This window comes from Labrus mixtus, chromosome 15 (genome assembly GCF_963584025.1).
Source record: "Labrus mixtus chromosome 15, fLabMix1.1, whole genome shotgun sequence".
NCBI classification, from domain to species: domain Eukaryota; kingdom Metazoa; phylum Chordata; class Actinopteri; order Labriformes; family Labridae; genus Labrus; species Labrus mixtus.
Window position 1 is genome coordinate 15,314,310 of NC_083626.1, and position 25,972 is coordinate 15,340,281.

At 39.0% G+C, this 25,972-nt stretch overlaps 4 protein-coding genes across 9 annotated transcripts; 2 read left to right on the forward strand and 2 right to left on the reverse strand.

Moving 5' to 3' along the window:
* Window positions 1-725: 725 nt before the first annotated feature.
* Window positions 726-7,292, reverse strand: cbx5 (chromobox homolog 5 (HP1 alpha homolog, Drosophila)). Its single transcript, XM_061056910.1, has 4 exons — window positions 6,705-7,292; window positions 6,071-6,296; window positions 5,414-5,514; window positions 726-1,698 (listed from the first exon to the last, which is right to left on the reverse strand). The coding sequence occupies exons 1-4, from the start codon at window positions 6,833-6,835 to the stop codon at window positions 1,557-1,559; spliced, it is 600 nt and encodes a 199-aa protein (XP_060912893.1). The 5' UTR covers window positions 6,836-7,292; the 3' UTR covers window positions 726-1,556.
* A 761-nt stretch (window positions 7,293-8,053) lies between these two features.
* Window positions 8,054-10,912, forward strand: hnrnpa1b (heterogeneous nuclear ribonucleoprotein A1b). The gene is given in 10 exon segments (XM_061056752.1): window positions 8,054-8,169; window positions 8,689-8,805; window positions 8,898-9,044; window positions 9,136-9,346; window positions 9,428-9,511; window positions 9,630-9,698; window positions 9,780-9,833; window positions 9,911-10,282; window positions 10,378-10,441; window positions 10,608-10,912. Coding segments are annotated over 9 exon segments (1,119 nt in total). The 5' UTR covers window positions 8,054-8,157; the 3' UTR covers window positions 10,431-10,441; window positions 10,608-10,912.
* Window positions 10,913-11,424: 512 nt separating this feature from the next.
* On the reverse strand, window positions 11,425-16,213 carry nfe2 (nuclear factor, erythroid 2). 5 transcript variants are annotated; one of them, XM_061056747.1, is made up of 4 exons: window positions 15,873-16,213; window positions 14,107-14,185; window positions 13,891-14,028; window positions 11,425-13,250 (listed from the first exon to the last, which is right to left on the reverse strand). In XM_061056747.1, the coding sequence occupies exons 2-4, from the start codon at window positions 14,152-14,154 to the stop codon at window positions 11,973-11,975; spliced, it is 1,464 nt and encodes a 487-aa protein (XP_060912730.1). In that variant the 5' UTR covers window positions 14,155-14,185; window positions 15,873-16,213; the 3' UTR covers window positions 11,425-11,972. The 5 variants fall into 5 exon arrangements, with proteins under 5 accessions (XP_060912730.1, XP_060912734.1, XP_060912732.1 ...); XM_061056751.1 differs by having other exon boundaries at window positions 13,891-14,012; window positions 15,873-16,211; XM_061056749.1 differs by lacking the exon at window positions 15,873-16,213 and adding an exon at window positions 14,277-15,859.
* Window positions 16,214-21,079: 4,866 nt separating this feature from the next.
* copz1 (COPI coat complex subunit zeta 1) lies at window positions 21,080-25,766 on the forward strand. 2 transcript variants are annotated; one of them, XM_061057373.1, is made up of 9 exons: window positions 21,080-21,190; window positions 21,626-21,694; window positions 23,289-23,370; window positions 23,461-23,552; window positions 23,982-24,037; window positions 24,140-24,217; window positions 24,341-24,392; window positions 24,475-24,513; window positions 25,137-25,766. In XM_061057373.1, exons 1-9 carry the CDS (start codon window positions 21,173-21,175, stop codon window positions 25,182-25,184), a joined length of 534 nt encoding a protein of 177 aa, XP_060913356.1. In that variant the 5' UTR covers window positions 21,080-21,172; the 3' UTR covers window positions 25,185-25,766. The 2 variants fall into 2 exon arrangements, with proteins under 2 accessions (XP_060913356.1, XP_060913355.1); XM_061057372.1 differs by lacking the exon at window positions 21,080-21,190 and having other exon boundaries at window positions 21,605-21,694.
* The last annotated feature ends 206 nt before the right edge of the window (window positions 25,767-25,972 follow it).

The window sequence follows — 25,972 nt, forward strand, 5'->3', positions numbered from 1 at the left end:
ATGCTAAAATAAAAGCCGACTGACATTACCTACATTGAAAATGTTTATTGAAGGGGGCTACTGTACACATATTTGTAACATTTAGTTTACACAATAATTAGTCTACTTTGAAAAATTCTGTACAGGCACAAACTTAAGACAAAGGTCAATGGTGTGAAAACACATTTTTAATTAAAAAAAAACACCAAAAACATATTTTAAGTGTTGTCAAGGGACACGGTTGATACACAGAACCAAAGAGGAGGTGACAGCCTTTATTCAAATGCGAATTAAAGCTAAAAAAATAAGAGCAGATATCAGTCTTTAGAAACTAAAATAAATTGGTCCAAGGAGTCTGTATTTGAGAAGTTTTAATATTTCTATGCAAAAATAAATGACTGATATCAATAAAGGCCAGGGTATGGATATTCCAATTAAATGGTTTCAAAGTTTCATATTAAAAATACAATTGTGAAAAAACTGTAATAGCCAAGTCTAATGTAACACTTTACACCGTAAAAAATATCCAAGGATCACTTACTGATGATCAACATAATAAAACTGCAGGGTTGTAATTTTTGAGACGGATCACATGGTCCAAAAGTTTTTCATCATTAAGCCACAAGGTGGCAGACTCCAGTGACTGTTGACAAATGCTGGTTTGGGTACAAGATTGTCCAACATGATAACATGAGACTGGTCCAATTATAACACTGCAGATAAAAAGGGAAACAGGAGATACCAAATAGAGTACAGTTTGTTTTATTATCCTTTACTTGAACTGGTGATAGCATGGAGGAATTTTAAAAAACACCACAAAGTTCACATTCAACATGAAAAAAAGAGGAGATAAAAATAACCAAGCAATAAACACTGTTAAAAACACATAATTGGCTGGCATCATTTGCAAATTTCAAACTGGGTACTTGTATTCTGGTAGACAGAACAAACTAAAAAAATCTAGAAGATAAAAAGTTTTTTTTTTTTTTAAAAAAGAAGAAGTGATTATGTTGTCAGCAAAGGTCTGTGGTGGTTGCTTCCTGTATATTGATACTACGGTCTTATATTCAGCAGTGTTAGTGGGTTCTGAACACAGGAAGGTGCACAGCCTATAAAGACTTGGGTTGGGGGTTGTGCACCTTAGGTTGGATAAGCTCATAGTTAACACTGCTTTTGTAGAAACCCTGGCTCTGCAGTCTATGTACTGAGTTTAAACAGATGGCCAAAACTGAAAAATACCTTACTGACTTAATAGTATCCTGTGAGCACTAAAACATGTGTTAAGACATTAAAAAGAAGGTAAAGAATACAAAGACAGAACAGCAGAACCCACTCCAGTAGCATATCACCCATGTCAGCTACAGCCTCTCCCTCGGTGTGATGGTTACTTGTCAGCAGGCTGGGGCCGTGTGCTCCAGTGGGTTATGGATGAAGATATTCACAACAGTGCCCACTGCCTGCGTGTCGTTGTTGGACATGGTAAAGAGGAAGGATGGGAAGTTTGGGTGTGAAAAAATGTCCGACTCAATGTTGTCCCTGCAGTGGAGGAGGTTATGTTTCCTCCGAAAGTAATCCACTCATGCACTAACAGCATCCTTCTCCTTCTTGTCACTGTCTTCGTGCCAGGTGAGACGTTCCTCATAGAACGCTATGACAATCTGTGGACACTTGTGATTGGCCTCCTTGGCAAGCACAAGGTCTGCTTCATCAGAGTCTTTCCTACGAGCAAAGAAAGGGTAAGCTTTGTTAATAAGGTAAGCTCAGAAATAGGACTTGGACAAAATATTGATACTGCAACATATGGCCGCCTTGATTTATGTAATCCAATTATGGATACGCTGTCACCAAGTATTGCTACTTTAATTTTAAAGAATACAGTGCCATTTAGACCCATTTCAAGGCGTAAATCCTTCTAACAATGGCCCTGACAGCATCAATGAGGGTAACCTGAGTGGAAGTTAATTAGCTCAAGAAGAAGTGAAGAGATGTGCCCACCCTTTTCAATCCAAAAGAAGCAAAATAAAAAAAAAAGCTGCTGAAGAGTATTTTTATTCCTAACTTACAACTTAATATTCAATTTTTATTAATATGCCGAGAAAAAGAAATCTGCTTTAGTTGGAATTACGTTTGAAACAGGGCAGTTTTATTTTACATTACTTATTTTTAGCATTAAAATCCTTTACTTTATTATTGTTCAGGAAGAGGATAATATTTTAACCCCAGATCGGTTTCATTTTCTACTACACTATTACAATATTTCAGACAAAGTAGATGGCGCTTGCTTAGTATGCATCTGTGTATGCAATTTTTATTTTTGAACTTTAACAGTGCTAAACTTATCTCCCTCTCCATTCATTATGAAAAAAAAAATACATTCATCATAGAAATGGTACAACTGTCGCTGCATTTTGAGCCAGTAAACTCTCAGGAAAGGAGAATGACTATGCATGAGTGACTATGTACCACACATATATCCATCTAGCTAATGTGGGATGACATAAAATTTTATGGTGTCACTTACTGTTTGTATATGAATGGACAGCTAGGCTATTAGTTCAGCTAATGGGTAATTTGTCAGTAGCAATCTGGCACATTTAGCGCCGTTTCAAAGAATCATTTCATTACAAGTTGCAGGCAGTAGTGGCGCAGATGGCAACCCCGGTGAAACCCGCTGTACAAGAGTTCACGCCCAGAAACCAAACAACAACAGAAATTAACTTCTGGGTAAAGTGAAAAGACCAATGCAGACTGCTTCAGAGTGAACTGTCATCTTACTGCTGTCATCAATAGCAGAACTAAGTTAAATACCACAAAAGCTTTCATATAGAGCTTACATAAACATCATCAAAATTATTAAGATATTGTGGACGCTGTTTATAACTACTTATGTTGTCTCACGCACGCTTGTTCTTCATTACATATTTCTTTAAAGCTTTGCAGAACTAAGTAATGGTCTCTGCATTTATTTCATTATTGAAGATAGTCTTCTTTATAGAACTGCTAACATGTCATAAGTTCTGACTGATACCGGTCAGAATGAAGATATTTATATTGGTGCCATTATCATCACCAACAAGACAAGCCTGTTCAGCATGGCTGTAAATGAAACAAACAAAAACTTGCTTTGAAGAGAACAGAGGGATGGGGGGCATGTAAGACTCTGGTGGCTGCATCGATGCTCTAACCCCCATTTCCTATTATAAATGAAGTTAGACTGACAACCAGACCCAGCAACAACTAACATACTGCGATCCAGTGTAACTGACTGATCACTGTTATCTTATATGATCGGACATTTGACTTCCCATAAGTTGAATAAAGGTATTTAAACTGATCTAACATTTAAAATGGGAGGCTAGTGTTTTTTTTATTTTACTGTGTATAAGTGTGTATGACTGTATGTGTGTTGGACCCCGGGAAGAAGAGACAATGTGTATGCTGGTGCTAACGCGGATTCTAATAAAGAAAGAAAAGACAGTGAATACTGATGTTGGGGCTTTTAGTGTTAGGTTGAGATAAACTTTCTTTTAACTACATGTATGCACGATGTCTGCAATGCATTGCCTGTTTGGCGCACCAGCTGTGCAGTTGCAAGATGCAGTATGCACACGACTAGTAGGGGCCGTGTAGAGGCCGAGGGGATGTGACCTAGTCAACACATCAACAAGGACAACAAGTTTTGAAGACAAACTGATAAGTCCACAATTATCCACATCTGAACGATGTGTCAATGTTACTGCAAAGAGACAAACAAGTCTGTCAAAAAAGCTGGGACAGATACGTTCCATTTTGGAAGTTGATGTCGAAACCTGTAAAACTAAATGGAAACAAGTTTGATGTTTTGGTTTAATAAGTGACTCTGTAAACTGGTGACTTTCAGCTGAATCTGTCCGTAGCTGCCTTTTTATTTGTTTCGTTTTTCAATAAAAACATAGACAGTGGATATCAAAATCTACACTCCCATTTTAAGATGTCAGTTTTTCTAAAGTAAAAAAAAAAAAAAAAGAGCATTTCTAACCTTTTTCAACCTTTATTGTGACCTATAACCTGTGCAATTCAATTGATTGATCTTTTACAGGGAAAAATAATTAATGAAAATTTAAATTACTGGTATGTAGTTGCATAAGTGTGCAATATCGCTAACTATTTGGGATGTGGCTGTATTCGGAATTTACCAACCACATTAATATCCATGTTATATGTCAGTTAACACCTGCCATCAAGTAAAGTGACCGCAAATAACGTTAAGCTGTTCAGGTAGGACTTCACTGACATTCACTGAGGTGCATCTTACAGTCAGGGTTCACAAAGATCTTTACCAAGCACCAGCGGGATCTCATTGTTGAAAGGTTTTGTTCAGGAGAAAGGTACAAAAATATCCAAGGCATAAGCTATACCATGGAATGCAGTGATGGCAGTCATCAGCAAGTGGAGAAAATACGGCACAACAGTGACACTACCAAGAACAGGACGTCCCTCCAAAATTGATGAAAAGACGATAAGAAAACTGGTCAGGGACTGACAGCAACATTAAAAGAGCTACAGGAATGACTGGCAAGCAATGGTTGTTTTCTACATGTGACAACAATATTCTTCATTTGTCTGGGCTATGGGGTAGGGTGGCAAGACAGAAGCCAGTTCTTACAAAAAAAATGTTTAAAGCCTGGTTAAATTTGGCAAACATTTAGTCCCCCAAAGGCATGTGGGAAAATGTGTTCTGGTCTGATGAGACCAAAGTTGAACTTTTTGGCCATCATTCCAAAAGTTATGTTTGGTGCAAAAACAACACTGCACATTGCAAAAGAACACCATACCCATGGTGAATCATGGTGGTGGCAGCTTCTTGCTTTGGGGCTGTTCTCCCTCAACATGGGTGTGTAGACTTTTTACTTTCTCTGTATTTGATGAGTGTATTTTTGACATTATAATAAAAAATTAAACAAAGAGGCATTCGCAAGGACTCTACACCATCTACAGAAGCATTCAGCTGTATGTCCCCAGTTAACAGGGTCACCAGTTAAACCGAAACACCGGGACCTAGCACGGACGAAAATGTTTGAGAAACAGTGTAGACAATATCAGACGCCTGAGCTTATCTGATGTTACTATTGATCATTGATGGTAATATTATATTAGTTTTGGTCTAAGAATCATCAATCATAAGTAAAAAAAAAACAAAAAACAATAAACCACAAAAACAAGGGCAAGTTAATGTATGCAGAAAAGAACCCTGCACTCCCTCTCCAAATACATGCATCCGTTTATAAAAGCGACCTGAAGTAGACTGAAATCAATCATCCATAGATTTATATTTCTGTCAACACTCATCTTGCATCCTGTACAGCCTGGTTATAGAAACGGGAATTCAATCCTACATAGCAACAAATCTAAAGTCTTCATCGAACTTTATAAAGACCATGTCACAAAAACTTACCACTTCATTAGAAACATTAGGTCACCACATGAGTCAGTTGCCCCAATGATCTTCTCTGGCTCAAGTCCTCTCTCAAAGCCGCGAGCAACTAGAATCTCTTCCTGAAGAAAAAAAAACAAGAGCGAGCTTTTAGCAAACAATAGATGCTGGTGTGTGTAACATGTTGTGTTTAGATATTTGACAAATGAGTGCATCATTCACCTAATGTGTCTGATGTTCTTGATTCATGTTAAAATTATCAATTTTTTCTTGTTTTAAAGATCACTAGATTCATTAAAAAGAATAGCCAACAAAAACTATTGTACATTCTATCCTTCTCTAAGAAAAAAAAATACAATTCAATGTTTACCAAATGAAACTGTATTCATGGATCTATAATAAAGTGTCTATCTCTCTTTAAGACCAGACATCAAATACATTTTTTCTGATAAGACCTTTATAATCAAAGGCTGATCTATTGTTGTTGTTTTTTCCAAGAGTGAGAAGCTTTTAAGTCTCCAATCGGCACCACACCAAGTTTAAAAGAAGCATTAACCTCTTACACGGCAACTATAACTTACTATGAAACACTTCAGGTTTACAATGAGTTGGTTTTGCACATACGAGTGTTCAAAACATAACTATACTATCTGCATTAGGACTTTTTTTTTCATGTACCTCCTTCTTCTTTTTGGGCTTGCTTCCACCCTCCTCGTCGTCGTCAGAGCTTCTCTTCTTTGAGGTACTGGATTCTTTGGAGCGCCCTGAGGAGCCTGAGCTTGATTTGCTGGCCCCGCTGCTAGGCGTGGAACTTCCACCACTGCTTTTCTTGTACGTCTTCATGAATTCTGAAATAAGCTCTGGGCAGTCGAGATTCTTCTCTGGCTCCCACGTGTTGTGCTTTCTGTATAGATAGTAATGCACCAAGTCAGTACCAGCATATTGTATTAAGAAACAGCATCAGTAACAGGTGGGCAATCATGTGTATTTTAACATTAAAACGATTTAAACTTGCTGTATTATCTAGTTATTTACTATTATGTAAATACTATTATTTGGGGGTAAAACACCAACTTTAACGTAATTTGATGTATTCATGCCTTTGGTTTCTGTTCTTTAATTGTCATTACTTACAGCTTACATGACTTTTTCCTTTAATGATTGTGATTACAAAAGTCCTCAAACTGGATGTGACATTTATTTTTAAATTGTTACACCTTTTTTTTGTTCTTTTCTAGGACCACTGCTCATATTTTGTACAGTGCTGTAGGCCTATGTTGTGGTTCGCAAAAATTTAAAGAATATGACTTACTCTGAGTATCCTTTCCACTTCAAGAAGAACTCAACCCTGCCTTTCACCACCCTCCTGTCCAGCACCTTCTCCACAACATATTCCTCTTCATCAGAAGAAGAGGAGTCCTCTTCGCGAGACTTCTTGCCCATAGCAAAGTTTGATGCTGAACAATACGCTGTTGCAGGGAAATGGTAAATCCCTGTGCAGAAAGATCACCGATATGATGACGTTATGGAGAGTTTGATGAAGCTTTCAGAAACTAAAGTAGGCTATATATAACGCTTCAAACCACGCAGGCACTTGTTGTACAATATACTTAAACGTTAGCCAGCGCTAGCTATGCATACCGAAAGGCGTAATTTCATTGGGTTTTACTTATCTTCAAGATAAAATGTGACTACAATTGCATCGCTAACACCTCTTGGAAACGACTCTCTCGTCAAAAAATGATCTTTCTTGTCAGGTTAGAACTCCAATGAGCGCACACAGCATGGGTGATTTACTGTTGTGTTTGCTTAGCTAACGTAACAAGCTAACCCCTTTGCCATTTAAGGCAAACCTGCTAATGCAACTAGCATGCGAGCTAACGCTTCAACAAGGGGTAGCACAACATATCTTTGAAACCAATACGGGGACGTGCAAAGCCAAACTTGGGAGGGAATTAAAGCTCGCTGGTGTGGTAATTAGTCCTTACCTTATGGATTTTTGGAGAATACCGGTTTTGACCAGTAAACCGCAGGAATTGGGACCCGTGGTTAAGTGAGGCCAACGCTTAGACTACTTTAGCATCTAGCCTGGTTCACAAAGGTGCCGTGCGCTTGTCTGTGCGTAAAAAGCGCGCGTTAAAGGCGCACAATAAAAGTATCCGCCCCTCGGTCAGCTGATGACCTACTTATTTGGCAAGCTAATATGCTTCTACTGTATTTACAACATTAAATTATTTTGAACATGTTTTTGTCGCTTTTTTTTTCACCATGTGTCTAAGTAAAAAAATATATAATATTATCTGCTAGTGTGGGGTGTATTGATTTTAAGGCTATCAGCTCCACCCACAAAAATCTGAATAATTTACATCTCTTTTCCTTTAAAAAATGTGTGCAAAGTGCATTTGTATTACCCTTTTTGTCAGTGCATTCATTTGGATGTATTCATGGCATGATAACTGATCAAGGAATGTAATAAAACATTAAAATGTAGAAGCCATTATAAAATGTTTTGTTCGTTGTGATTCTTAAATGTATGCCTGTAATCAGCTTATTGGTCGTTAGTGTTGATTGATTGATTTTGGCCCAATCAGAATTCTTTAAGTTCTGACGAAAGACTGCAGCGGGAACTCTCGGCCAATGGGCTTGTGACAGGGGAGTATCCTTCGCTATTTATTCTACGGTAGAGTATCGGGGTTGGGTTTGTCTGACGCAGATCACCTCTCTCCGGTCATTTTACAAGGAGTCTTCAAGGATTTCGCAACAATATGTCGAAAGATGTGAGTGTTTCTTTCCCGATGTAATATGATTATTCTTTTTTCTGCAACCTAAGCGTCTAAAATTGGTGGATATTTTCAGTAGATTTTTTTTTTTTTAAATGGTCGCCTTATGTTTCTTTTTTTCCATCACATCAGGCGCAGCTTTCCAAGTATTGTGTAGCCGCCATTTTATAGCAGCTGGGCCTCGTGGCCTTTGTTCTTGCAGCGACTCACCCAATGTAGTCTTAAATATAGCCACTTTGTTTGTTGCTTAATATGTTGACAGTGCAAAAGGATACATGAACCGACGCAAGCATTCAGCGTTGGGTACTGAGCGTTTGCGACTGTTTTTAAACACCACACCGCCGAGCGTTAATGGCGGCGGTGTCATTTCACTTTAGTCGGATTGTACAAGTGACGCAGGATTTGTAAATAAATAAAAAAAAACACACTGGTTGGTTGTGAGGTTATTATGAACGGTAAGGTGCGTCGTTTTCACACAGGTGAATGTGCTCTGACGCCACTTTGTTCATTGTGTAGGTCCCACGCGAGCCAGAGCAGCTCCGCAAGCTCTTCATCGGAGGTCTGAGCTTCGAGACTACAGATGAAAGTCTGCGGGCTCATTTTGAACAATGGGGGAGTCTTACAGATTGTGTGGTAAGTGTATGACATTTAGAGACATTCTTCCAGTGGTTATTACTTTGTGAATTGTGGATTGTATTGGTAATAATGGAGGGCTTTCCTTGCAGGTCATGAGGGACCCCAACACAAAGAGGTCCAGGGGTTTTGGTTTCGTAACATACTCATCAGTAGACGAGGTCGATGCTGCCATGACTGCCCGCCCCCACAAAGTTGATGGCAGAGTTGTTGAACCTAAACGAGCAGTTTCCAGAGAGGTAAGTTCAGTTTTTAATTTGTGTTTAAAAACACCACGTGTTAAAAAGGAAAAGCAGCATTTAGTTACCAACACAATGTCTCTGTTCACAGGACTCGAACAGGCCAGGTGCCCACGTGACAGTGAAGAAGATATTCGTCGGAGGCATCAAGGAAGATACAGAGGAGTCCCACCTGCGAGACTATTTCCAGCAGTTTGGCAAAATTGAAGTTATTGATATCATGACTGATCGTAGCACTGGCAAAAAGAGGGGCTTTGCCTTTGTGACCTTTGATGACCACGATTCTGTCGACAGGATTGTCAGTAAGTAAATGTGATGTTGAGACCCTAAAATTGACCGCAATATCTTGGAACAATTGGTTAATGTCCTTTCCCTTCTCACAGTCCAGAAATATCACACAATCAACTCCCACAACTGTGAAGTGAGGAAGGCCTTAACGCGCCAAGAAATGCAGACCGCAGGAATGGGTATGTGGGGTATTCCTTTTTTTTTTCTTCATCAAATTAACCAAGCTCATCATGCAACTCAGAGTTCATATTGGCACAATACACTGCTGCGGAGCTAAGTGTTAATGTCATTGTTTAGGTCGCAACGGTGGTGGTGGTGGCGGTGGTGGAAGGCCATACGACTTTGGAGACAGGGGCTTCAATCAGGGTGAGACTATTTGATTTAATTGCAAGTCCCTGATTTTACTGGTAAGCATGAAACCTGACTGTATGTTTGCTCTCTTTTTAGGTGGAAGGGGAAGATATGGAGATGGTCCTTACAATTGTAATGGAGGGGATGGTGGTAAGTAGTCAACTTGGATTCTTAAGACATGACTTGATGACATTTGGCCAGATATTTAATGTGTGTGTGTGTTATAGGCTATGGAGGTGGACATGGGGGGCCTGGTGGATATAATAATGGTGGCAACCGGGGGTATAACCAAGGCTACAACCAGGGTGGTGGTGGCGGCGGCGGTGGAGGAGGTGGTGGATATGGAGGAAACGGCGGAAATGGTTATGACAACAATGGCTATGGTAAGTGTCAAAGCTTCCTTTAACCTTAAGAATTCTGTGCCACAGATTCCCCCCCTAATTTTCTCACTCCACTCGTAGGGAACTGTGGAGGTGGTGGTGGCGGCGGCGGTGGCGGAGGGAACAGCTATAATAACATGGGCCACTACGACTCGCAGGCCTCCAGCTTCGGCCCAATGAAGACCTTCGGCGGCAGCAGCGGCGGCGGCAGGAACTTCGGTAAGATGAAGACCGGAGATTCAGGGGTAGACTGGACAGGTTCTTTGGGGGCAAGGGTGACTGTAAACTGAGTTTTCCCCTGTTTTTGCTTGAAGGTGGCTATAGCGGTAACTCTGGCGGTGGATATAACCGACGTGGACAGTTTTAAAATGTGAAGTGGTAAGTACTTGAAAGGCATGCCTGAAGGATTAACTTAATATCTTAAAACCAGAGTTTGTAGCTGCAGGGACTCGTTAAGTGTAGATAACGAATAAAAAAACACTCTGGATGTCAGGTCATACAAGTCAGTGCACAGTTAACAATGTTGTTCCGTATTGTTCAACAGGACTATGTACTTAGGAGAGGAGAGCGAGGAGAGCAGGCGAATGACAGGGCAGCTGCAGGTTTCCTCCTAAATCTGCTCAGCCAAACAGTTGTGGCAGGTTACTGCTGCTGCAAGAAGAGATGTACAATAGCTTAATCATGGAGGGTCTTCATTTAAACGTTTTGTGTTTTTTCATCAAATGTGTTACTGGAAAGCAAGCATTCCAATAAGGTTTTATGTAGATTTTTTTTTTCATTGAGTCTGGTTTTTATTTGTAACTGCAACCAATCAAGCTGAAATAAAACATCTTTCAGTTTTTTTAAAAAGTCTGTTAGCCTCTTCAGTGGTTTGGGAAAGGGATGGTTCATTATCTCATGATGCATTAAAGTGGGGGCAAGAGCCACAGTTGAAATAACATGATGTAAGGTTGGACAAGACCATTGCACTGAGGTGATGGAGAGGGGGAGGACAGCACTAGAAAACAACATGCATCCTGCATTTTCAATACTGATGAGGAACAGAAGGTGGTGTACTATTAAATTCATCATAAGACTCTACCCTGAGTTCTGCAAAGATCACCTGGAGGATGCTAGCTTACATGCAAAGTCTTTGAGGCTAGCCATGGAAGCCAGCTGAGGGAGAGAAGTAGCAAAACCATCGCCAGGATCATTGAAGCAGGGGAGAGTGAGAACAGAAGCCTGAGACTAGCAGGCAGCAGCTACCAAAGGGCTTATATGCTGTGTAGGTAAGACCAGACTTCTCACATACTGATGGTATGTCTTTCTTGATTTGTCATGTAGCTGATAGTAAGTTCTGTAGCCCAGTAATGACGTAACAATCATTTGGAAACAAGTTTTATTATGACTTGGAACAGTGTTGACTGGTATAATCGGCCAACTAATTTTGCATAGTGGTACAATGTAATTGCATGCTGTTATAATGAAGGCACTATATTGCTCTTTTACTTATTTGTTTCTCCTTTCTAGGGAGCTCCAAATGTTTTCCCAGGAACCTGACTTCATTTCTGTGACAATGGCTTAAGGTACAGATCTTAAAACTTGGAACACAACAATTTACTATTTCATTATGAATGATCTAACCACGTCTGTTTTCACAGGGTTTCCAAACAATCATGCTGGTAATGAAGATTTTAAAACGACAGAAGTTGACTGCTGTGCGGTCTTTATTTATTTTGAAATAAAGTATATTTTCATTAAACCCCTTGCTTGGTTTGTCTTTTGTTGTTGTGCCAATGTTATTGCAGTCTTTGTGTTTTAAAATGTCATAAGCACATACAAAAATTCAGCCAGTTGATTTACCCAAATAGCACAGAAATGCATTATGCTATATGTCTTGCATAACAAACATTAAACATACTCCCAGTTCTCAGCAATTGTCTCTTTTGTGCATAGATGTGTGCGGTACCAAATAAATTTTACCATCTGGTGTCTGTTGTAGGGAGTATTCATCCACGGAGTATGGTTGTCCATCCTCATCTCTTAAGTGAGAGAAGACTTCAGTATAGAGGTCTGCCAGGCGACATTTAATAAAAGCCAAGCTGCGCTTAAACTCCTGTCTTTCCTGTGCCAGGTGTTCTCTTTGAGTCTGCAGCTGGTTCAGTTCTCTTTCAAGGTGAAAGATGCTTTCGAGTTTCCTTTTTCTGCAGTTTTGGGCGGCCACCTTGTTTTTCCCTCTGCGTCTTATGTCCCTGACCAGTGCTAGTTGAGTATCTGTGAGAGTGTACTGTGTCAGGAGCTCATTGAAGTCATCCACAGGTAGATTGATAATCCTGTCCATCGGCATGGGGATCTTCAAGGCCACAGCTCGCCGCTCATCTCTGCTCAATGGAGCAGGAGTTAATGTGCTTCCTGGTTGTTTGGTGTACAGGTTATGCTGTGAGCTCCATCTGCTGGTGACTCCAGAGTCAGTGTAATCTCCAAGGGCAGTGGGCTGGCTCTGCTGTTTCACTGACCAGGGAGCCATGGCATTAGGTTGAGAGTGAGAATAAGCAGTATGGGTTTGAAAATAAGATGGATGTGCACCTGAGTGTAAATAGGAGTGTGTTTGATTCTGATAGTCCATTGAATAATGCATTTGTACTCCTCTGGTGTGCCCAGTCATGCTATCTGGTTCACCATCACTATATGTCATGTTCATATCTACACTCTGGTACCCTGGTGCACCACTTACAGGGTTATCTGGGGAGGCCAAAGGTGGACTAGAACCCAACGACAGGCCAGAGTCTGACTCTAGGTCATCAGCTGGGTGAGCGTGCAAACTTTGTCCGTGTGCGGTCCACAGCATGTGCCGTCCCTGAGACAGACCCGCATTGGACCTTCTGTGCTGACTGGTACCCGGAATGTTCAGGTCTTCCCTTGGAGTCATGAGAGAGGGCTGAGTGTGAGAAGAGACTGGGAACATGCGCTGATTTAGCTGAGGTTCAGAGTGTGTGTACATGGCCTCTGCGTTGCCACTTAATTGATGACTGGCAGATGCCTCTATAGAGTAACATCCATCAAATGTGTTGGCGGTGCTGAGATCACAGGCAGGAGGAGAGGGGGGCTGATATTGGGAATGGGCCATCCCATATGCTCCCATATGGGCTGCTATTGACTCCATGCTCTGGTATTGTGTTGTTTCATGGGCTTCACCAGGGACATCAAACTACAGTTACAAAAACAAACACAAAAACAACAACAGCTACATTATGAAAACTATTACTAGATTTACAAGACATTTACATTTATAAGTGGAGCTTTTTAGTCTCATCTGGTTCTCTGTTTGCCCCCACTTCAGCATGCCACCCATAGCCTATGAAGGGCTCCCGTAGATGTGATCAGGTTTCACTGATAACAGATGGCTATTGTGCGGTGCTGGGGGCAGCAACATACAGCACTTGCCCCTATTCACAATCTGATCATGCTGCTATCACTCAAACAGGCCATTGTTACTTATTCTCATCTGAGTGTTAGCCTATCAACATTTAGCATCAAACGACATACAAACTACAAAATACAATTTGTTCATGCACTATACATTTATCTATGAATGAACATCTCAAATGTCTATGACCAACAACATACTACTGTTAAATATTTCAAAAAAATTGATTAAGTTTTGATCTCAGAAGAGCACAAATGTCTCTGCAGTATCAAATTGTAATATCTAACACTATATTTAAAAAGATACTTATGAGAAAATATTACTTGTATTTTTTTAAAAACAATCCAGTATGCCAGTATGCGGAAATGCAGCAAAGGTATTCTGACAACATACACTAATTCTCTAACTGCTTAAGTGTTACCTGCAGCTCTGTGATGGCCATCAGCTCCTGCCAGGCCACATCCATCTCTGTATCCTGAGGTGCTCCATGAGACCTGGCTCCAGATAAATGAGTTGACATGGACCCCCCCACACACAGCCTGCCTGGAGTGGTTAATGCCTAATAGAAATGAAAATGATCTGAAGATAACAACTCATCCAAGAGGGTCATCTAGGCTTGACAATGTGAGAAACCCACCTCAAAGGTTCTCCTTAGTGGGAGAACACAGTTGGCCGTTGAACACATTCAGGCCAGATGCTTGCAGCTAAGGATCCACCTGGTGGGACACAGAGCAGTGGGTTAATGGAACCTACCTTTTCTCTAAGACCCCATCATGTCTTCAAACACACATACAAACTGTATATAACATATCTGTATTCCTGCAGGTGCTGAATAAACAACTGTGCAGTTGTTGTGTATGTTCTTTTGGAACACATGAAGGATTCAGTTTACTTGCGTTAACTCCTCCCATCAGCGGTCCCGGGTTGCAGTATTGCCGAGCCCTGATAAGACAATCTGCGGGAAAACAGCATGCTGCAGCCAACATACTGGAGGCTGAGGGCCACTTTGGAAAAGTTTTGTGTTCAGCTAAAATGCAGTCTGTAACATTTGTACTATTATAGATATATATATATATATATATATATATATATATATACGCATATAAACACACTGCCAGAACAAACTCAGCCATGTCCCATACACACACACATACAGGCAAAATCTATTTTAGCTTTTGTATTGTATTTCTCTATATTTCAACATAAATGTAAAAGCCTTTTTTGTTTATGTTGCCTTTATTGACCAAATGAATAAACTAATGGTTAGAGTACACCAGGGTTTCCCTTTCAGCTTTTATGTCCTTCAGAATTATTCAATTGTCTTTCAAGTGTCACTAAGAATTTGCGCAAACTTTGAATTGTTACTTTAAATTGAAGCACATCTGGCTCCAATACTTTCTACCAAGAAACAAGGGAGCGACTTGTGATATCTTATGGAAGAATTATTTAAAATCAAAAAGATATCCGATTCAGTATCAAACTGTGGGCTGTGACATACTAAACTGTTAGAGATAATGGTCTTGGTTCTGTGTCTTTAGTCTCTAAAGAGACTTTATTAGTGTGCAGAAATAAATAAAGTCTTAGACTTGTGTTCAAATGCAAAATATGCCATATTTCAGCAAAGTATGTTGCTGTTTCTTTTACTTTTTAAGTATCAAATGACATGCTTAAGGTTTCATTATCATTTCAGTGAAACCGGTCCTTGTAAGGCTAATTGTCAATCAATCAATCAATCTTTATTTGTATAGCGCCAATTCATAACAAGAGTTCTCTCGAGACACTTTACAAAAAGCAGGTAAAAAGACCTTACTCATTGTTATGTTACAAAAAGCAGGTAGAAAACCTTACTTATTACTATATTACAAAGACCTGGCTTAATCCATCATGAGAACTTTAGCAAAGCAGCAGAAGTTACGGTGGCAAGAAAAAACTTTGTTTCAACAGGCAGATATCTTGGGCAAATCCAGGCTCATGACGAAATAGTCATCTACTGAAACTGTGTTGATGTGACTATCAGTGATATGAAAAAAATTGCAGTTTTATTCAAAGGAATCATGATTAACTCTTAACAGAATATTCTCTTTCATCTGTCTTAGTCAGTCAAAAAATGTCTAAGCAGTCAAATGAGATCAAGACAAAACTGACCAAACAACTAAATTATTTTAATCCGACATATGATAGAAACTCACGTTATGACTTTAACTCCAGTCTGTCATATTTAAATGAATGAAAGTTTCAGCAATGTTATGATTACATTACTTAGACATTATATATGAGAATTCCCGATTATACTATCACAAGTGACACATGTACTTAAATCTACTGAAATAAGCACAACTCAAGAGGGAAAACCTCTCAGAAAAGATCTACCAAAGAAAAAAGGTTATATATGAATGTACATACCTGTGTAACATTCTCCACTTCTACAGTTGAAGAGTCAGAAGAAAGACTTGGTGGCTATAAGCACAATCCTGGAGGTGGAAAAAAAGGGGGTAAAATAGTAAAATGAGATTATGCTCTTTTCAGGTTTTGCAGATCACAAGAGGTTAAACACGCGAGGCCTGCTGTCCTATCTCTCACTCAACTGTCTCTCTCTGTTACGCTTCTCTTACAGCCACCGGCATAAATGGGATGGCTCAGTGCAGACAAACGCAATCTTCCTGTAAAGCACCCACAGCACACATTTTTGCACTTACTGTATCCTTAATAGCACACTTGCGCCCCAACCTCTGAATTTCCCTTTTGCCCACACGACAAACCACAAACCAACAGTCTGGTTTAGAATCATTCTGTAAGTCCACAGTGAAGTAGGTAAATGTTTAAAGATTTTCAAAAACAAACAAAAGACCCATTAAGCAAGCTAGATTATTTTCTGTAATAACAATACATATAAAACAGAAGTGAGAGAAAACTAGCCGGTTGGTTGTGTCTGTTCTGGCCCCTCTGTCCTTTAACTCGTCCCAAACAAGAGGAACAAGCAGTATGATGTGGAGCACCTGGAGACAGAGCCGGCATGGCAGTAAGGGCCCTGTTCGAGCAGAGGTGGGTTGGAGGCAGGATTGAGACTTAGTTTAGTAGAGATGGAATGTACACCCTCCAACAGGTAAGAAAGACTACATTGTTCTTCTATCTGGCAGAGCAACCGCCAAGGGAGAGAGAGGAGCAGGGGGAGAATAGAGGGGAGCGTGTCTTACATAGCAAGTGACCATTAAAACCCCTCACAAAAAAATCCCCTCATTGCCCTGATCTGAAGCACTGTGAGGAGACTATGTGTTATGTAGAACTGCTCTATTGTGCAAAAGTGTACCATTGCTGATAGCAGTATGTGGTGTATTTGTCGTTTAATAGATCAATATTTAATTTATCTTCATGCAGCATGATGGAGAAGTCTGCCACTGTGTCAGTGATGATTTTAAACCAATCTGTGTCACATTATTATTCATGAACTTTAGTGACCTGTTAAAATACCCCCGACCTCCTGCATTGTATGCAAACTGATTTTTATATTGACAACAATACAAATAACTTGAGGAACATATTGAAGAAAGGTTTTATTCAGCTATTGTAGCTACGGAACAGATCATAACCTTCTTCCATGAATATTAAACAAACAAAACAGGTACACATTTTTGTAGTGTTACAGGAATGTGAGTGGTCTTTCTTAAAAGACAATCTGGCTCCAGTGATATTCTCTGTTTTTGTACAAAGAAACAGCGGCCGTGTGCAAATAATGCAATCATTTTATTTAAAGAAGCATGGGCCTACAAGACATGTCAGAGTTCAAAACAGACGTCACAATCACTTTAGTTCTTAAATTGCAGTTGGTGTTAATAAATAATTAACAGTGATAACAATGGACAACAAAATCCATTGTTGTTGAAACAATTCTCTGATAATCTGCACCCTTGGTTTCTCAAATATTTTTTTTTTTTTAAAAGTAATAAAATGCATTTAAAAAATCCCACACTATTCTTAATACAAAATAGCTGTAAACTAAAGGTGTTTCCTTCTTTACTGATACATACACTTACCAGATTTGACATTTAAAAGAAAAAGCTGATTTCAAGCTTTATTAAAAAACACACTGAATCAAATAAACATATAACCCAAACACTGACATGATAAAACAGGTTAAGTACTGTAAATAGAATTTGAATATTGTGACTAAAGCTTGACTTTTTTTTTAAAGAAATAAGTCTACATTTGAGAGATGAACAAAAATGGACGTTCGGTAAAACACTGTATATTCATAAACGATGAGAACATTGAATAGGCTTGTCTGGCCCACTACAATATAGCATCCCACTGAGACATAAATCTCTCTGTTTTCGCTGTCATTGTTCTGAGATGGAAAAAAGTAGGTGGCTGACAGAGTCAAGAAAGGTGAATGTCTACCCGGAATCAAAGAAGGGACTTCCCAACTCGAGTTCCTAGCACCCAGCCCCTGACTCTACCACTGCCACAGCCTGCCAAAGAGCACCCTGTTATTACTGCGACCACAGTGGTTTTCAATCTGGACACAGTTCCCAGGTCAACGCCCACGTTCTCTGTTTGTGTTTGTTTGCTTCAATTAGTCTTTGACATCTCTGCTTTCCAGCTTCCCTGAACCTCTGAGGTCTGTCAGCCATTTCTCATTGTATACCTCAGTGCTACGAACTCCACCTTAAAAATAGAGCGGACATGTTGGCTGGGAACGGCCCACAGTTGACTCACCACCGCTGAAAGTCTCTTAATGACTTTTCTACTGTATGTTTGGGAGCTTCATGTCTAATGTGAATGAAATAGTTAAACATGTTGTCCCGTTGTGTCCTGGTGTTTCTATAGTGTTTTATGTGTTCATTAAAGATGAAGGAATGTGGTATCTTTGGTTTTGTTTTCACATCCAGAAAGCTGTATCAGACATGAGTGGAAAAACCACCTCACTGCTAAACAAAATGGATGGGTTGTGGTATCAAAAAAGGGAATATTTTTGGAGTCAGCTTCTGGGAAAGGGAACAAATACAGAGTACCGACTGTAGCCTTTTTTATATTTAATAACTTACTATTTGGGATCTTGATTTAAAATGAAAATAGAGTTCATACCATTTTTTCAACACCTTGCACATTTATCACCTTTTCAAATGAGCAGAATGTGAGGTTTTCTTTATCGCATCAACTCCAGAGCAAATGAATTTACCGACAACATTTGCATTGTTGTTCCTTAAAATGTTTATCTTGACCATCACACATTATCACTACCTGAAAAGATGACCAAATGAGGAACCTGAATATGCAGCATCATTCATCTGAATGTGTTGATAAGGTCTGTGCTTATCTCCAGATGTTCAGATAAAGATTTCGTAACAACATCATTTTATTCCTTTACCATTTTTCGATTATATTTGTCACAGTTTACATTCATATACATAACTGCACGGTCTGCGAAAATAGCATTAGACATACAAGAAAATATATGTTTTATCTTTTACTTTAGGGGCTGTGTAAATCTACATTTGTGTGCATAGCCTTATTTATATAAATGTGTTCATAACAATGGATTTAAAGGCTGGTTGGTATTACAGACGCAGAGAGGGAAGGTATAAGGAGGATGTTGGTCGGCGGAAGCTCTGCCTAATGCTGATAAAAAAAAACACTTAGTTCTTAGGAAGGGAACTGCTAACTGCTGTGGTTGCTGGTGTGCACCAAGAAGAGGGGAACAAACCGAGCAACCTTATCCTTCTTTCTATTGCCATGGTATTCATTTATACTTCTTTATATCTGTGATTAACAGACAGGGCTAATAGTATAAAGTAAACATTCAGTCTTTCATTCATACTCGGTTTATTAGCTCATTTCAGTGTATGATTTCAAACACAATTAAAAAACACACACTTTTTTCTCAAAGTACTTTTAGAACTGTCCATGAACAAACAGGAGCAGGGAGAAGAAAACTTAGAACACCGGCCCCTGTCTTCATAACATAAGTTACTGTTGATACAGAATCAGATGGCTAATATGTTCTTTACTTTTTCTTTCACAAACTTTCAAATTAACAGTACTAACTGAAACAATCAAAAATAATCATCTCAATAGATTACCTCAAGAAATTCATCATTTCCAATTGTTTTATTATATTCTTTTAAGTCCTTATCCAGAGAATTCAACAGTATTTCTCCATATACTGAAATACACATTTGTTTTAATAGTATGTGCGTAAGAACTAGATCCTCCTCAGTAAATCGAAACACAAACAACCTCTGAAGATTTTCAGGTAATAATCTTTTTAAAACATATTAGCGTAAACAGGAGTTTACACATCTTGACCAGTTTCCTCATAATAATCTTTAAATATAATAATCTTTAAATAAAATTGTGCATCATTTACGGTTTATTGAACAATGAAGGGGTGGGGGGGGGGGGGGGGGGGGTCTGACCTATTTAATTAAAATCATTCTTTGAGAAGTTTTTAGCCATCAGATTTCTCTCTATTGGCTGCTTTTTTTTTTTTAAATCTTAAATGTCAATTCATCATTCAATGTTCATTCATCATCTACACTGCCAGTCACTGTTATCATTAGCCTACTGATGGTTTTCAGCTAGCCTACACACAAAGACACTAAATGAAACAGCATTGCATTGAAACTGTAAACTCTTTTAACCTTGAAGTATGAGCAAGTCCAAGACAGTATACTATTTCCTCTCTGGTTTGGGTCATTTTGAAATCTTAGTGGCAGAATTGTGTAAACCGAGTGCTGCATTGCAACATTTCATGGCTGCCCGCAGTATTGTTTTAAATTCATGTCAAAATAGTCTCAGTCTCCTCATCATACACTTATTGCATGTAAATAATGGTGGTGCTCTATTCTCTTTCAAAACTCTTCATTCCAGTATTATTTGAAACTCACGCCCAAAAACATCTTACAGTAAGGCCAAACAGTGAGGTCATTTATGGAGTAAGATAGAGGGAAATCCCCATCAGTCTGGGTTTCCAAGTGCTTCCCAGAAGTGGGAACTAAGATAATTGGGGTTGGTTAAATGTAGGAGGACCCTGAAAAAATGATGTTGATGAGCATGAGAAAGCTGAAATGGTTTGTAAATTTGATTTTTTTTTTGTTACTTTGCAGTACATAAATCCAAAACAAAGAAAAACCAAACAAGCAAAGAAATATAGTAACTTTAATCACATAGGCTAATGTAGACTAGTTGATCCATTAGGCTATTATAACCCGGGAAAAGCATATAGCCATAATACAGACTTCAATTTGAATTAACCTCAGCCCTTCTGTAGGCATTTGTCACAATGTGATGGAAAGGTCACTGACTGAGGAAACTTTAATTGGGGAATTAAATCAGGTGATATCAGAACAGATAACTTTGTGTTATTCTTAGGAGGGAGGTAGTTTACAAGATAGGGTCGCATAAATTAAAATCACACATTAAGGTTTGGAGAAGTTTTATGCCCACAGGTCATATGAAGGTGCGACTTTCCCCGCTAAAGTCTATACATTATTATTGTTTGCAAGTAGTCTGCATGTATTGTATGATTAATTAGCCTTATCACTTCATTTTTAGCATTACCTGGCACCGCACCCTGAAGTGAACTGCTCTTTGCCCCACACGCACAACGTAGCACTGCGTCAGCCAATGGGAAACAGCCTCATATTCCGTGCGTATGACGTATCACACTGATAGCCTGCTAGCCTGGTTTGCTAAAAAGAAAGAAGATGGATTCTCCCATACTGGTAATGCCAGCGCATACATTTATTGATGAAATTACGAGTGTCATTTAAGATTTTATTTCTGTTTATTTTATGGTGGGGGGTTGTTTCTATGAACGTTGCATTTTAGACATCGAGTTCACCCGACATGGAGGTAGTTAATGTAAACGAGTTAGCTGTTTTGGCTAAGAAGCTATCCCTGAAGAAGTTAGCGTCTGGTGAATGTGGTGATGATGTGGAAGTGTCATGTCTTCCTTCGTAGTTAAAACTGTCAAAACACGACTACTATGATGGCAGGGGGATTGAGTGCGTTTCAAGCATCCCACATTAGCGGCTGGGACGTTTTCTCGTCTGCTTTTGTAATATGTCGAGACATATGTGTCATAACTTCACTCATAACGCAATCTGTCACATTCATTATGTCGTGGATTACATCCAATGCTTCCCCTTCTGCAACAGGAACCATCCCTCTACACTGTCAAAGCAGTCCTGATCCTAGACAACGATGGAGACAGGCTCTATGCCAAGGTGAGGTTAATAAAGTAAAGTTTTCATGAGTATATCCTTACTCGTTTTGAGGGTTATACTCGGCGATATTGTCTGTTTTTTTTTTTAATCAACATTTGTCATTCAAATACTGAAAATGACATGGGAATGATCATATTAACTAGTTGAATCGCCGTAGATCAGGGGGTGGGCAACTGGCGGCCCCCCATCAACCCTCATTGTGGCCCTCAGGTCAATTTTTACACATCAATTAATTGGAAACATGAAGAAAAACATGACAAAATCTGCCATGAAATCATGAAAACCAGAAAAATGTCCATAATAATATTTGATCTCTGGTATATGTTGAGTTAAATTTGAGACATGATTGACTGTAATCGTTTTTGTATACTACAATTTGGCCCTCTGGCAGTAAGAATTGAATGAATGTGGCCCTTGCTGTGACCAAAGTTGCCCCATCCCTGCCGTAGATAACAACAAAAATTGCTGTTTCTTTACCGTAGATCAATGTTTGTGTGTTTGTGGAAAAACATTTAAGTTATACCGAAAAGCCAAGCTGTCGTTGCATGTGTTTGAATGACCAAAAACATGGCAATTGTACTTAATGTGATGGAAGTCACCTTTCACTGTGGTTACCCAAACATTAGTTGCACTAGTGAGTAAGGTCTTTTTACCTGCTCTTTTGTAATATTAACAGACAAAGAGTAAGGTATTTTACCTGCTTCTTGTAAAGTGTCTCGAGATAACACTTGTTATGAGTTGACGCTATACAAATAAAAATTGATTGATTGATTGATTGACTAGTGCAATCCAATGTAGGGTTGTTCCGATACCAGGATTTAAAACATCATCATGACACTAGTATAAACAAAACAATAGACATACACGTTTTGATAGCATGGCAAAAAGAAAAAGTGCTAGACACCCAATATTGGATAATTTATTGTTTTCAATGATTAAATATTGCAGGCAAACTTGTGCACACTGTCTAAATTGGTCAAATACATTGGACATTTTTGTCTTCTGTGCTCTCTGTTTGAGGAGCGTCAGTTATTTCAGTGTTTGCTGGCCTGTAATTTTGAACGGTCCACCGCTACTCTCTGTTTCTCAATACATAGTGTTTTTTGTAATGCTTTGGTACTTTTCAATACTGCTGATTAGGGGCTGGGCAATATTTTAAGATCTAAAAGAGCTGGTGTTTCTTCCGTAGAGACTAAGATTTCTCCTCTTATTGTCAGTGCCTCTTTTCCCTGATCCGCCTCTCTCCCTCAGTGATGGAAACTCAAAAGCTGCCTTCATAACAAAACAAAACAAAAAACATGTATTTTCTTAAGCAGGAAGGGGACATTTTTATTAATTTTATTTCATGTTCCCATATGAATTCACTATTTGTTTGTAAAAAGAAATCCACATATTTGTGTCTTGCTAGTATATTTAATGGGTGACTGATCTGCTGTTAGAATTATGTAATATTGTACTTCTGGTCTTGGTCTCTTGTTGGATTTATTCACTAAGATATGATATTGAATATCTCCAGCCATATTCTCGAATCAAAATTTGACCTAGATTTAAACATGAAGTCATTCTTGCATGTTCATTTTGAATTCATCCACAGTATTATGACGATACATACCCTACTGTGAAGGAGCAGAAGGCGTTTGAGAAGAACATTTTCAACAAAACACACAGGACAGACAGTAAGACGTCTTTACAATTTAATCACAAACACTTTTCCTTCTTAACCCCATGTCTACTAACATTCACGCTTGCTTTCTGTGTATCCTTAGGTGAGATAGCACTACTCGAGGGCCTAACAGTTGTCTACAAGAGCAACATAGACCTCTTCTTTTACGTGATTGGAAGTTCCCATGAAAATGAGGTAATCCTAATGAAATTATTATTTTTTAAAAATTGCTATTCAGCAGTTTGTCTAATTTGAAGGATGATTTGGGATATCAATACTGTAACATAGAGTGTGTGTTCCTGTGGAACCTAAAACATAATTGCTGTTAAGTTTGAACTGTCTGTCATCATTCGGGTTTTTATCATTCACATCAAATTCATTCTGATTCTGTAGTTACAATAGCTTCATCCATTGTCAGATCTGGTGTAACTGTTATTGGTTTAGTAAGTGTAGAAATTAGAAGAAATTTAGAATTTTATTGTCAGAAAAAATCTTGTGAACAGCAGACAGGCATTTACACACATGGTATTTGTTGATTGATTCCCCCCCCCCCCCCTTGATACAAAAACAATGTGGACTCATTAAACATGAACAGCTTCTCATATATTCTTTCTCTCTCAACAGCTCATGCTCATGTCTGTTCTAAATTGCCTTTTTGATTCGCTCAGTCAGATGTTGAGGTATGTGTTTGCAGCTGTTATTCATTCTACAGAACTTTGATGAAACTTTTTTCCTGATGTCTAAAAAGTTAAGCTTGACATGGATTATTTGTTACACTGTAGAAAAAATGTTGAGCGGAGGGCTTTATTGGAGAACATGGAGGGGCTCTTCCTGGCTGTGGATGAGATTGTCGATGGAGGGTAAGTAGCACCATTAAGCGTTTCGAGACTCCCATCAACTCTAGTTAAAATGACTTCAGTGTTGCTGCAGCATGGTTTTTCTCCACACTAATCATTGGTCTGACTCTTTGGTGTATCCTACAGGGTGATCCTTGAGAGTGACCCACAACAAGTTGTGCACCGTGTGGCTCTCAGAGTAAGCTCCTCTCCTTTCATCTCAGATATATTCCACATAGTTTGTTGTGTCAGATTTTAACATAACGTAATTGTTCCTGTAGGGGGATGATGTGCCTTTGACAGAGCAGACAGTCACACAAGTGAGTAAACCCTCCATTGCTCCTCTCTCTGCTGTAAAGTTCATAAGCTCCATTAGTTTATTGACTGTTAAAACTCATTAGAGCATTGTCATAGCATCATACTTCTCTATCCCACTGCTTCCTTGTTGTCATATATTGCACAAATGAATCCTAATAATTCAATGGTAAAGATGTAGGTAGCCAACAGCGGTTCCTTCCTTATGACTCTTACATGAGTCTGCCTGTGTGTGAGCTCCTCTTGATTAATGTTGTCATTTAAGAGGCCAGAGACTGGCTACCGCCATCCCTCTTCTAGTTGTGATTAATGACTGTCCCCAGTCCCCATGCTTTATGGGTATGATTCAGCTTTCATTCAATGAATGAAGATGATTAATTCAATCTTGCATATTTTTCTTTGTTTAGTTTACTTAATCACCTGTCTTTGTCTTATTTTTTTTTAACAATTATATGAAGCTTATTTTTTATCAATCTTCCCTTCAACCTCAGCATGATGCTGTCCATATTTCAGTGTGTCTTATTTCACATGTTTTTCTTTCAGAGATCATCTAGAACTGTATGTGCCTACATTCTATGCTCATTGTTGGGTTGATCTGCTCAGTCACACCTTGTTTTTTTTGTCACAGGTTCTTCAGTCGGCCAAAGAACAGATCAAGTGGTCACTCCTGCGATAGAGTCACCTCTAGAGCCTACCAGTGAGCCACTGCTCGGCAGAGTCTTCATGGCACTGATCCACATGTTCCTTTGCCTCAGTTTTCCACTCCTACTATCAGAGCTGTGAGGAGTTCCACTGGCTTATCCAGTCGCACTCTCAGGACTACTACGACTTGACAGTTTGATTTTCTTCTCTTTTTTTCTCCTTTATTCTTCTTGCACAGGCTTGCATTATGTGACATAATCAACATGAGGATACGATTTAGTGTACATTCCAGTACCAGGGCTGACGTGGCCTGTTTTGTTTGTTTGTTTATTTCATTTCAGAACCCAGAACAAGTGTATCTGTCTGTAAAACGTAGATCATCATATCCTGTGGCAGCATTCCAAATATCTCCTTGAACAAGACTTTTATCCACACCCCTTCATTTCCTTCAGATAACTACAAAGTTATCGAGCCACTGTCTTACAATCAGTTAACATGCATATTGTGATTTAAAGGTGTACAACTAGTACTGTACTTGTATCTCTCTAAGCAGCGGTCAAATCTGTTTGGGGATCTTCCATCGTTGGATACTTTGAATAAATGTTTGTTGACACTGGCATGTAAAAGTGGTGATATATCTTTATAAACATGACCTTTCAGGGTGTCAAACATTGCACCTTTTAACATTGATTTTAGTGATGTCACTCTAAGCATTACATCTGTGAAGTGTAGTCTACCTTAGATAGCAGTAAAATAATTTCCTTCTTTTATACCTGCAATTGCAGCTGGCTTATTGAGAGCTTGTGTTTCCTTGTTTCAGAG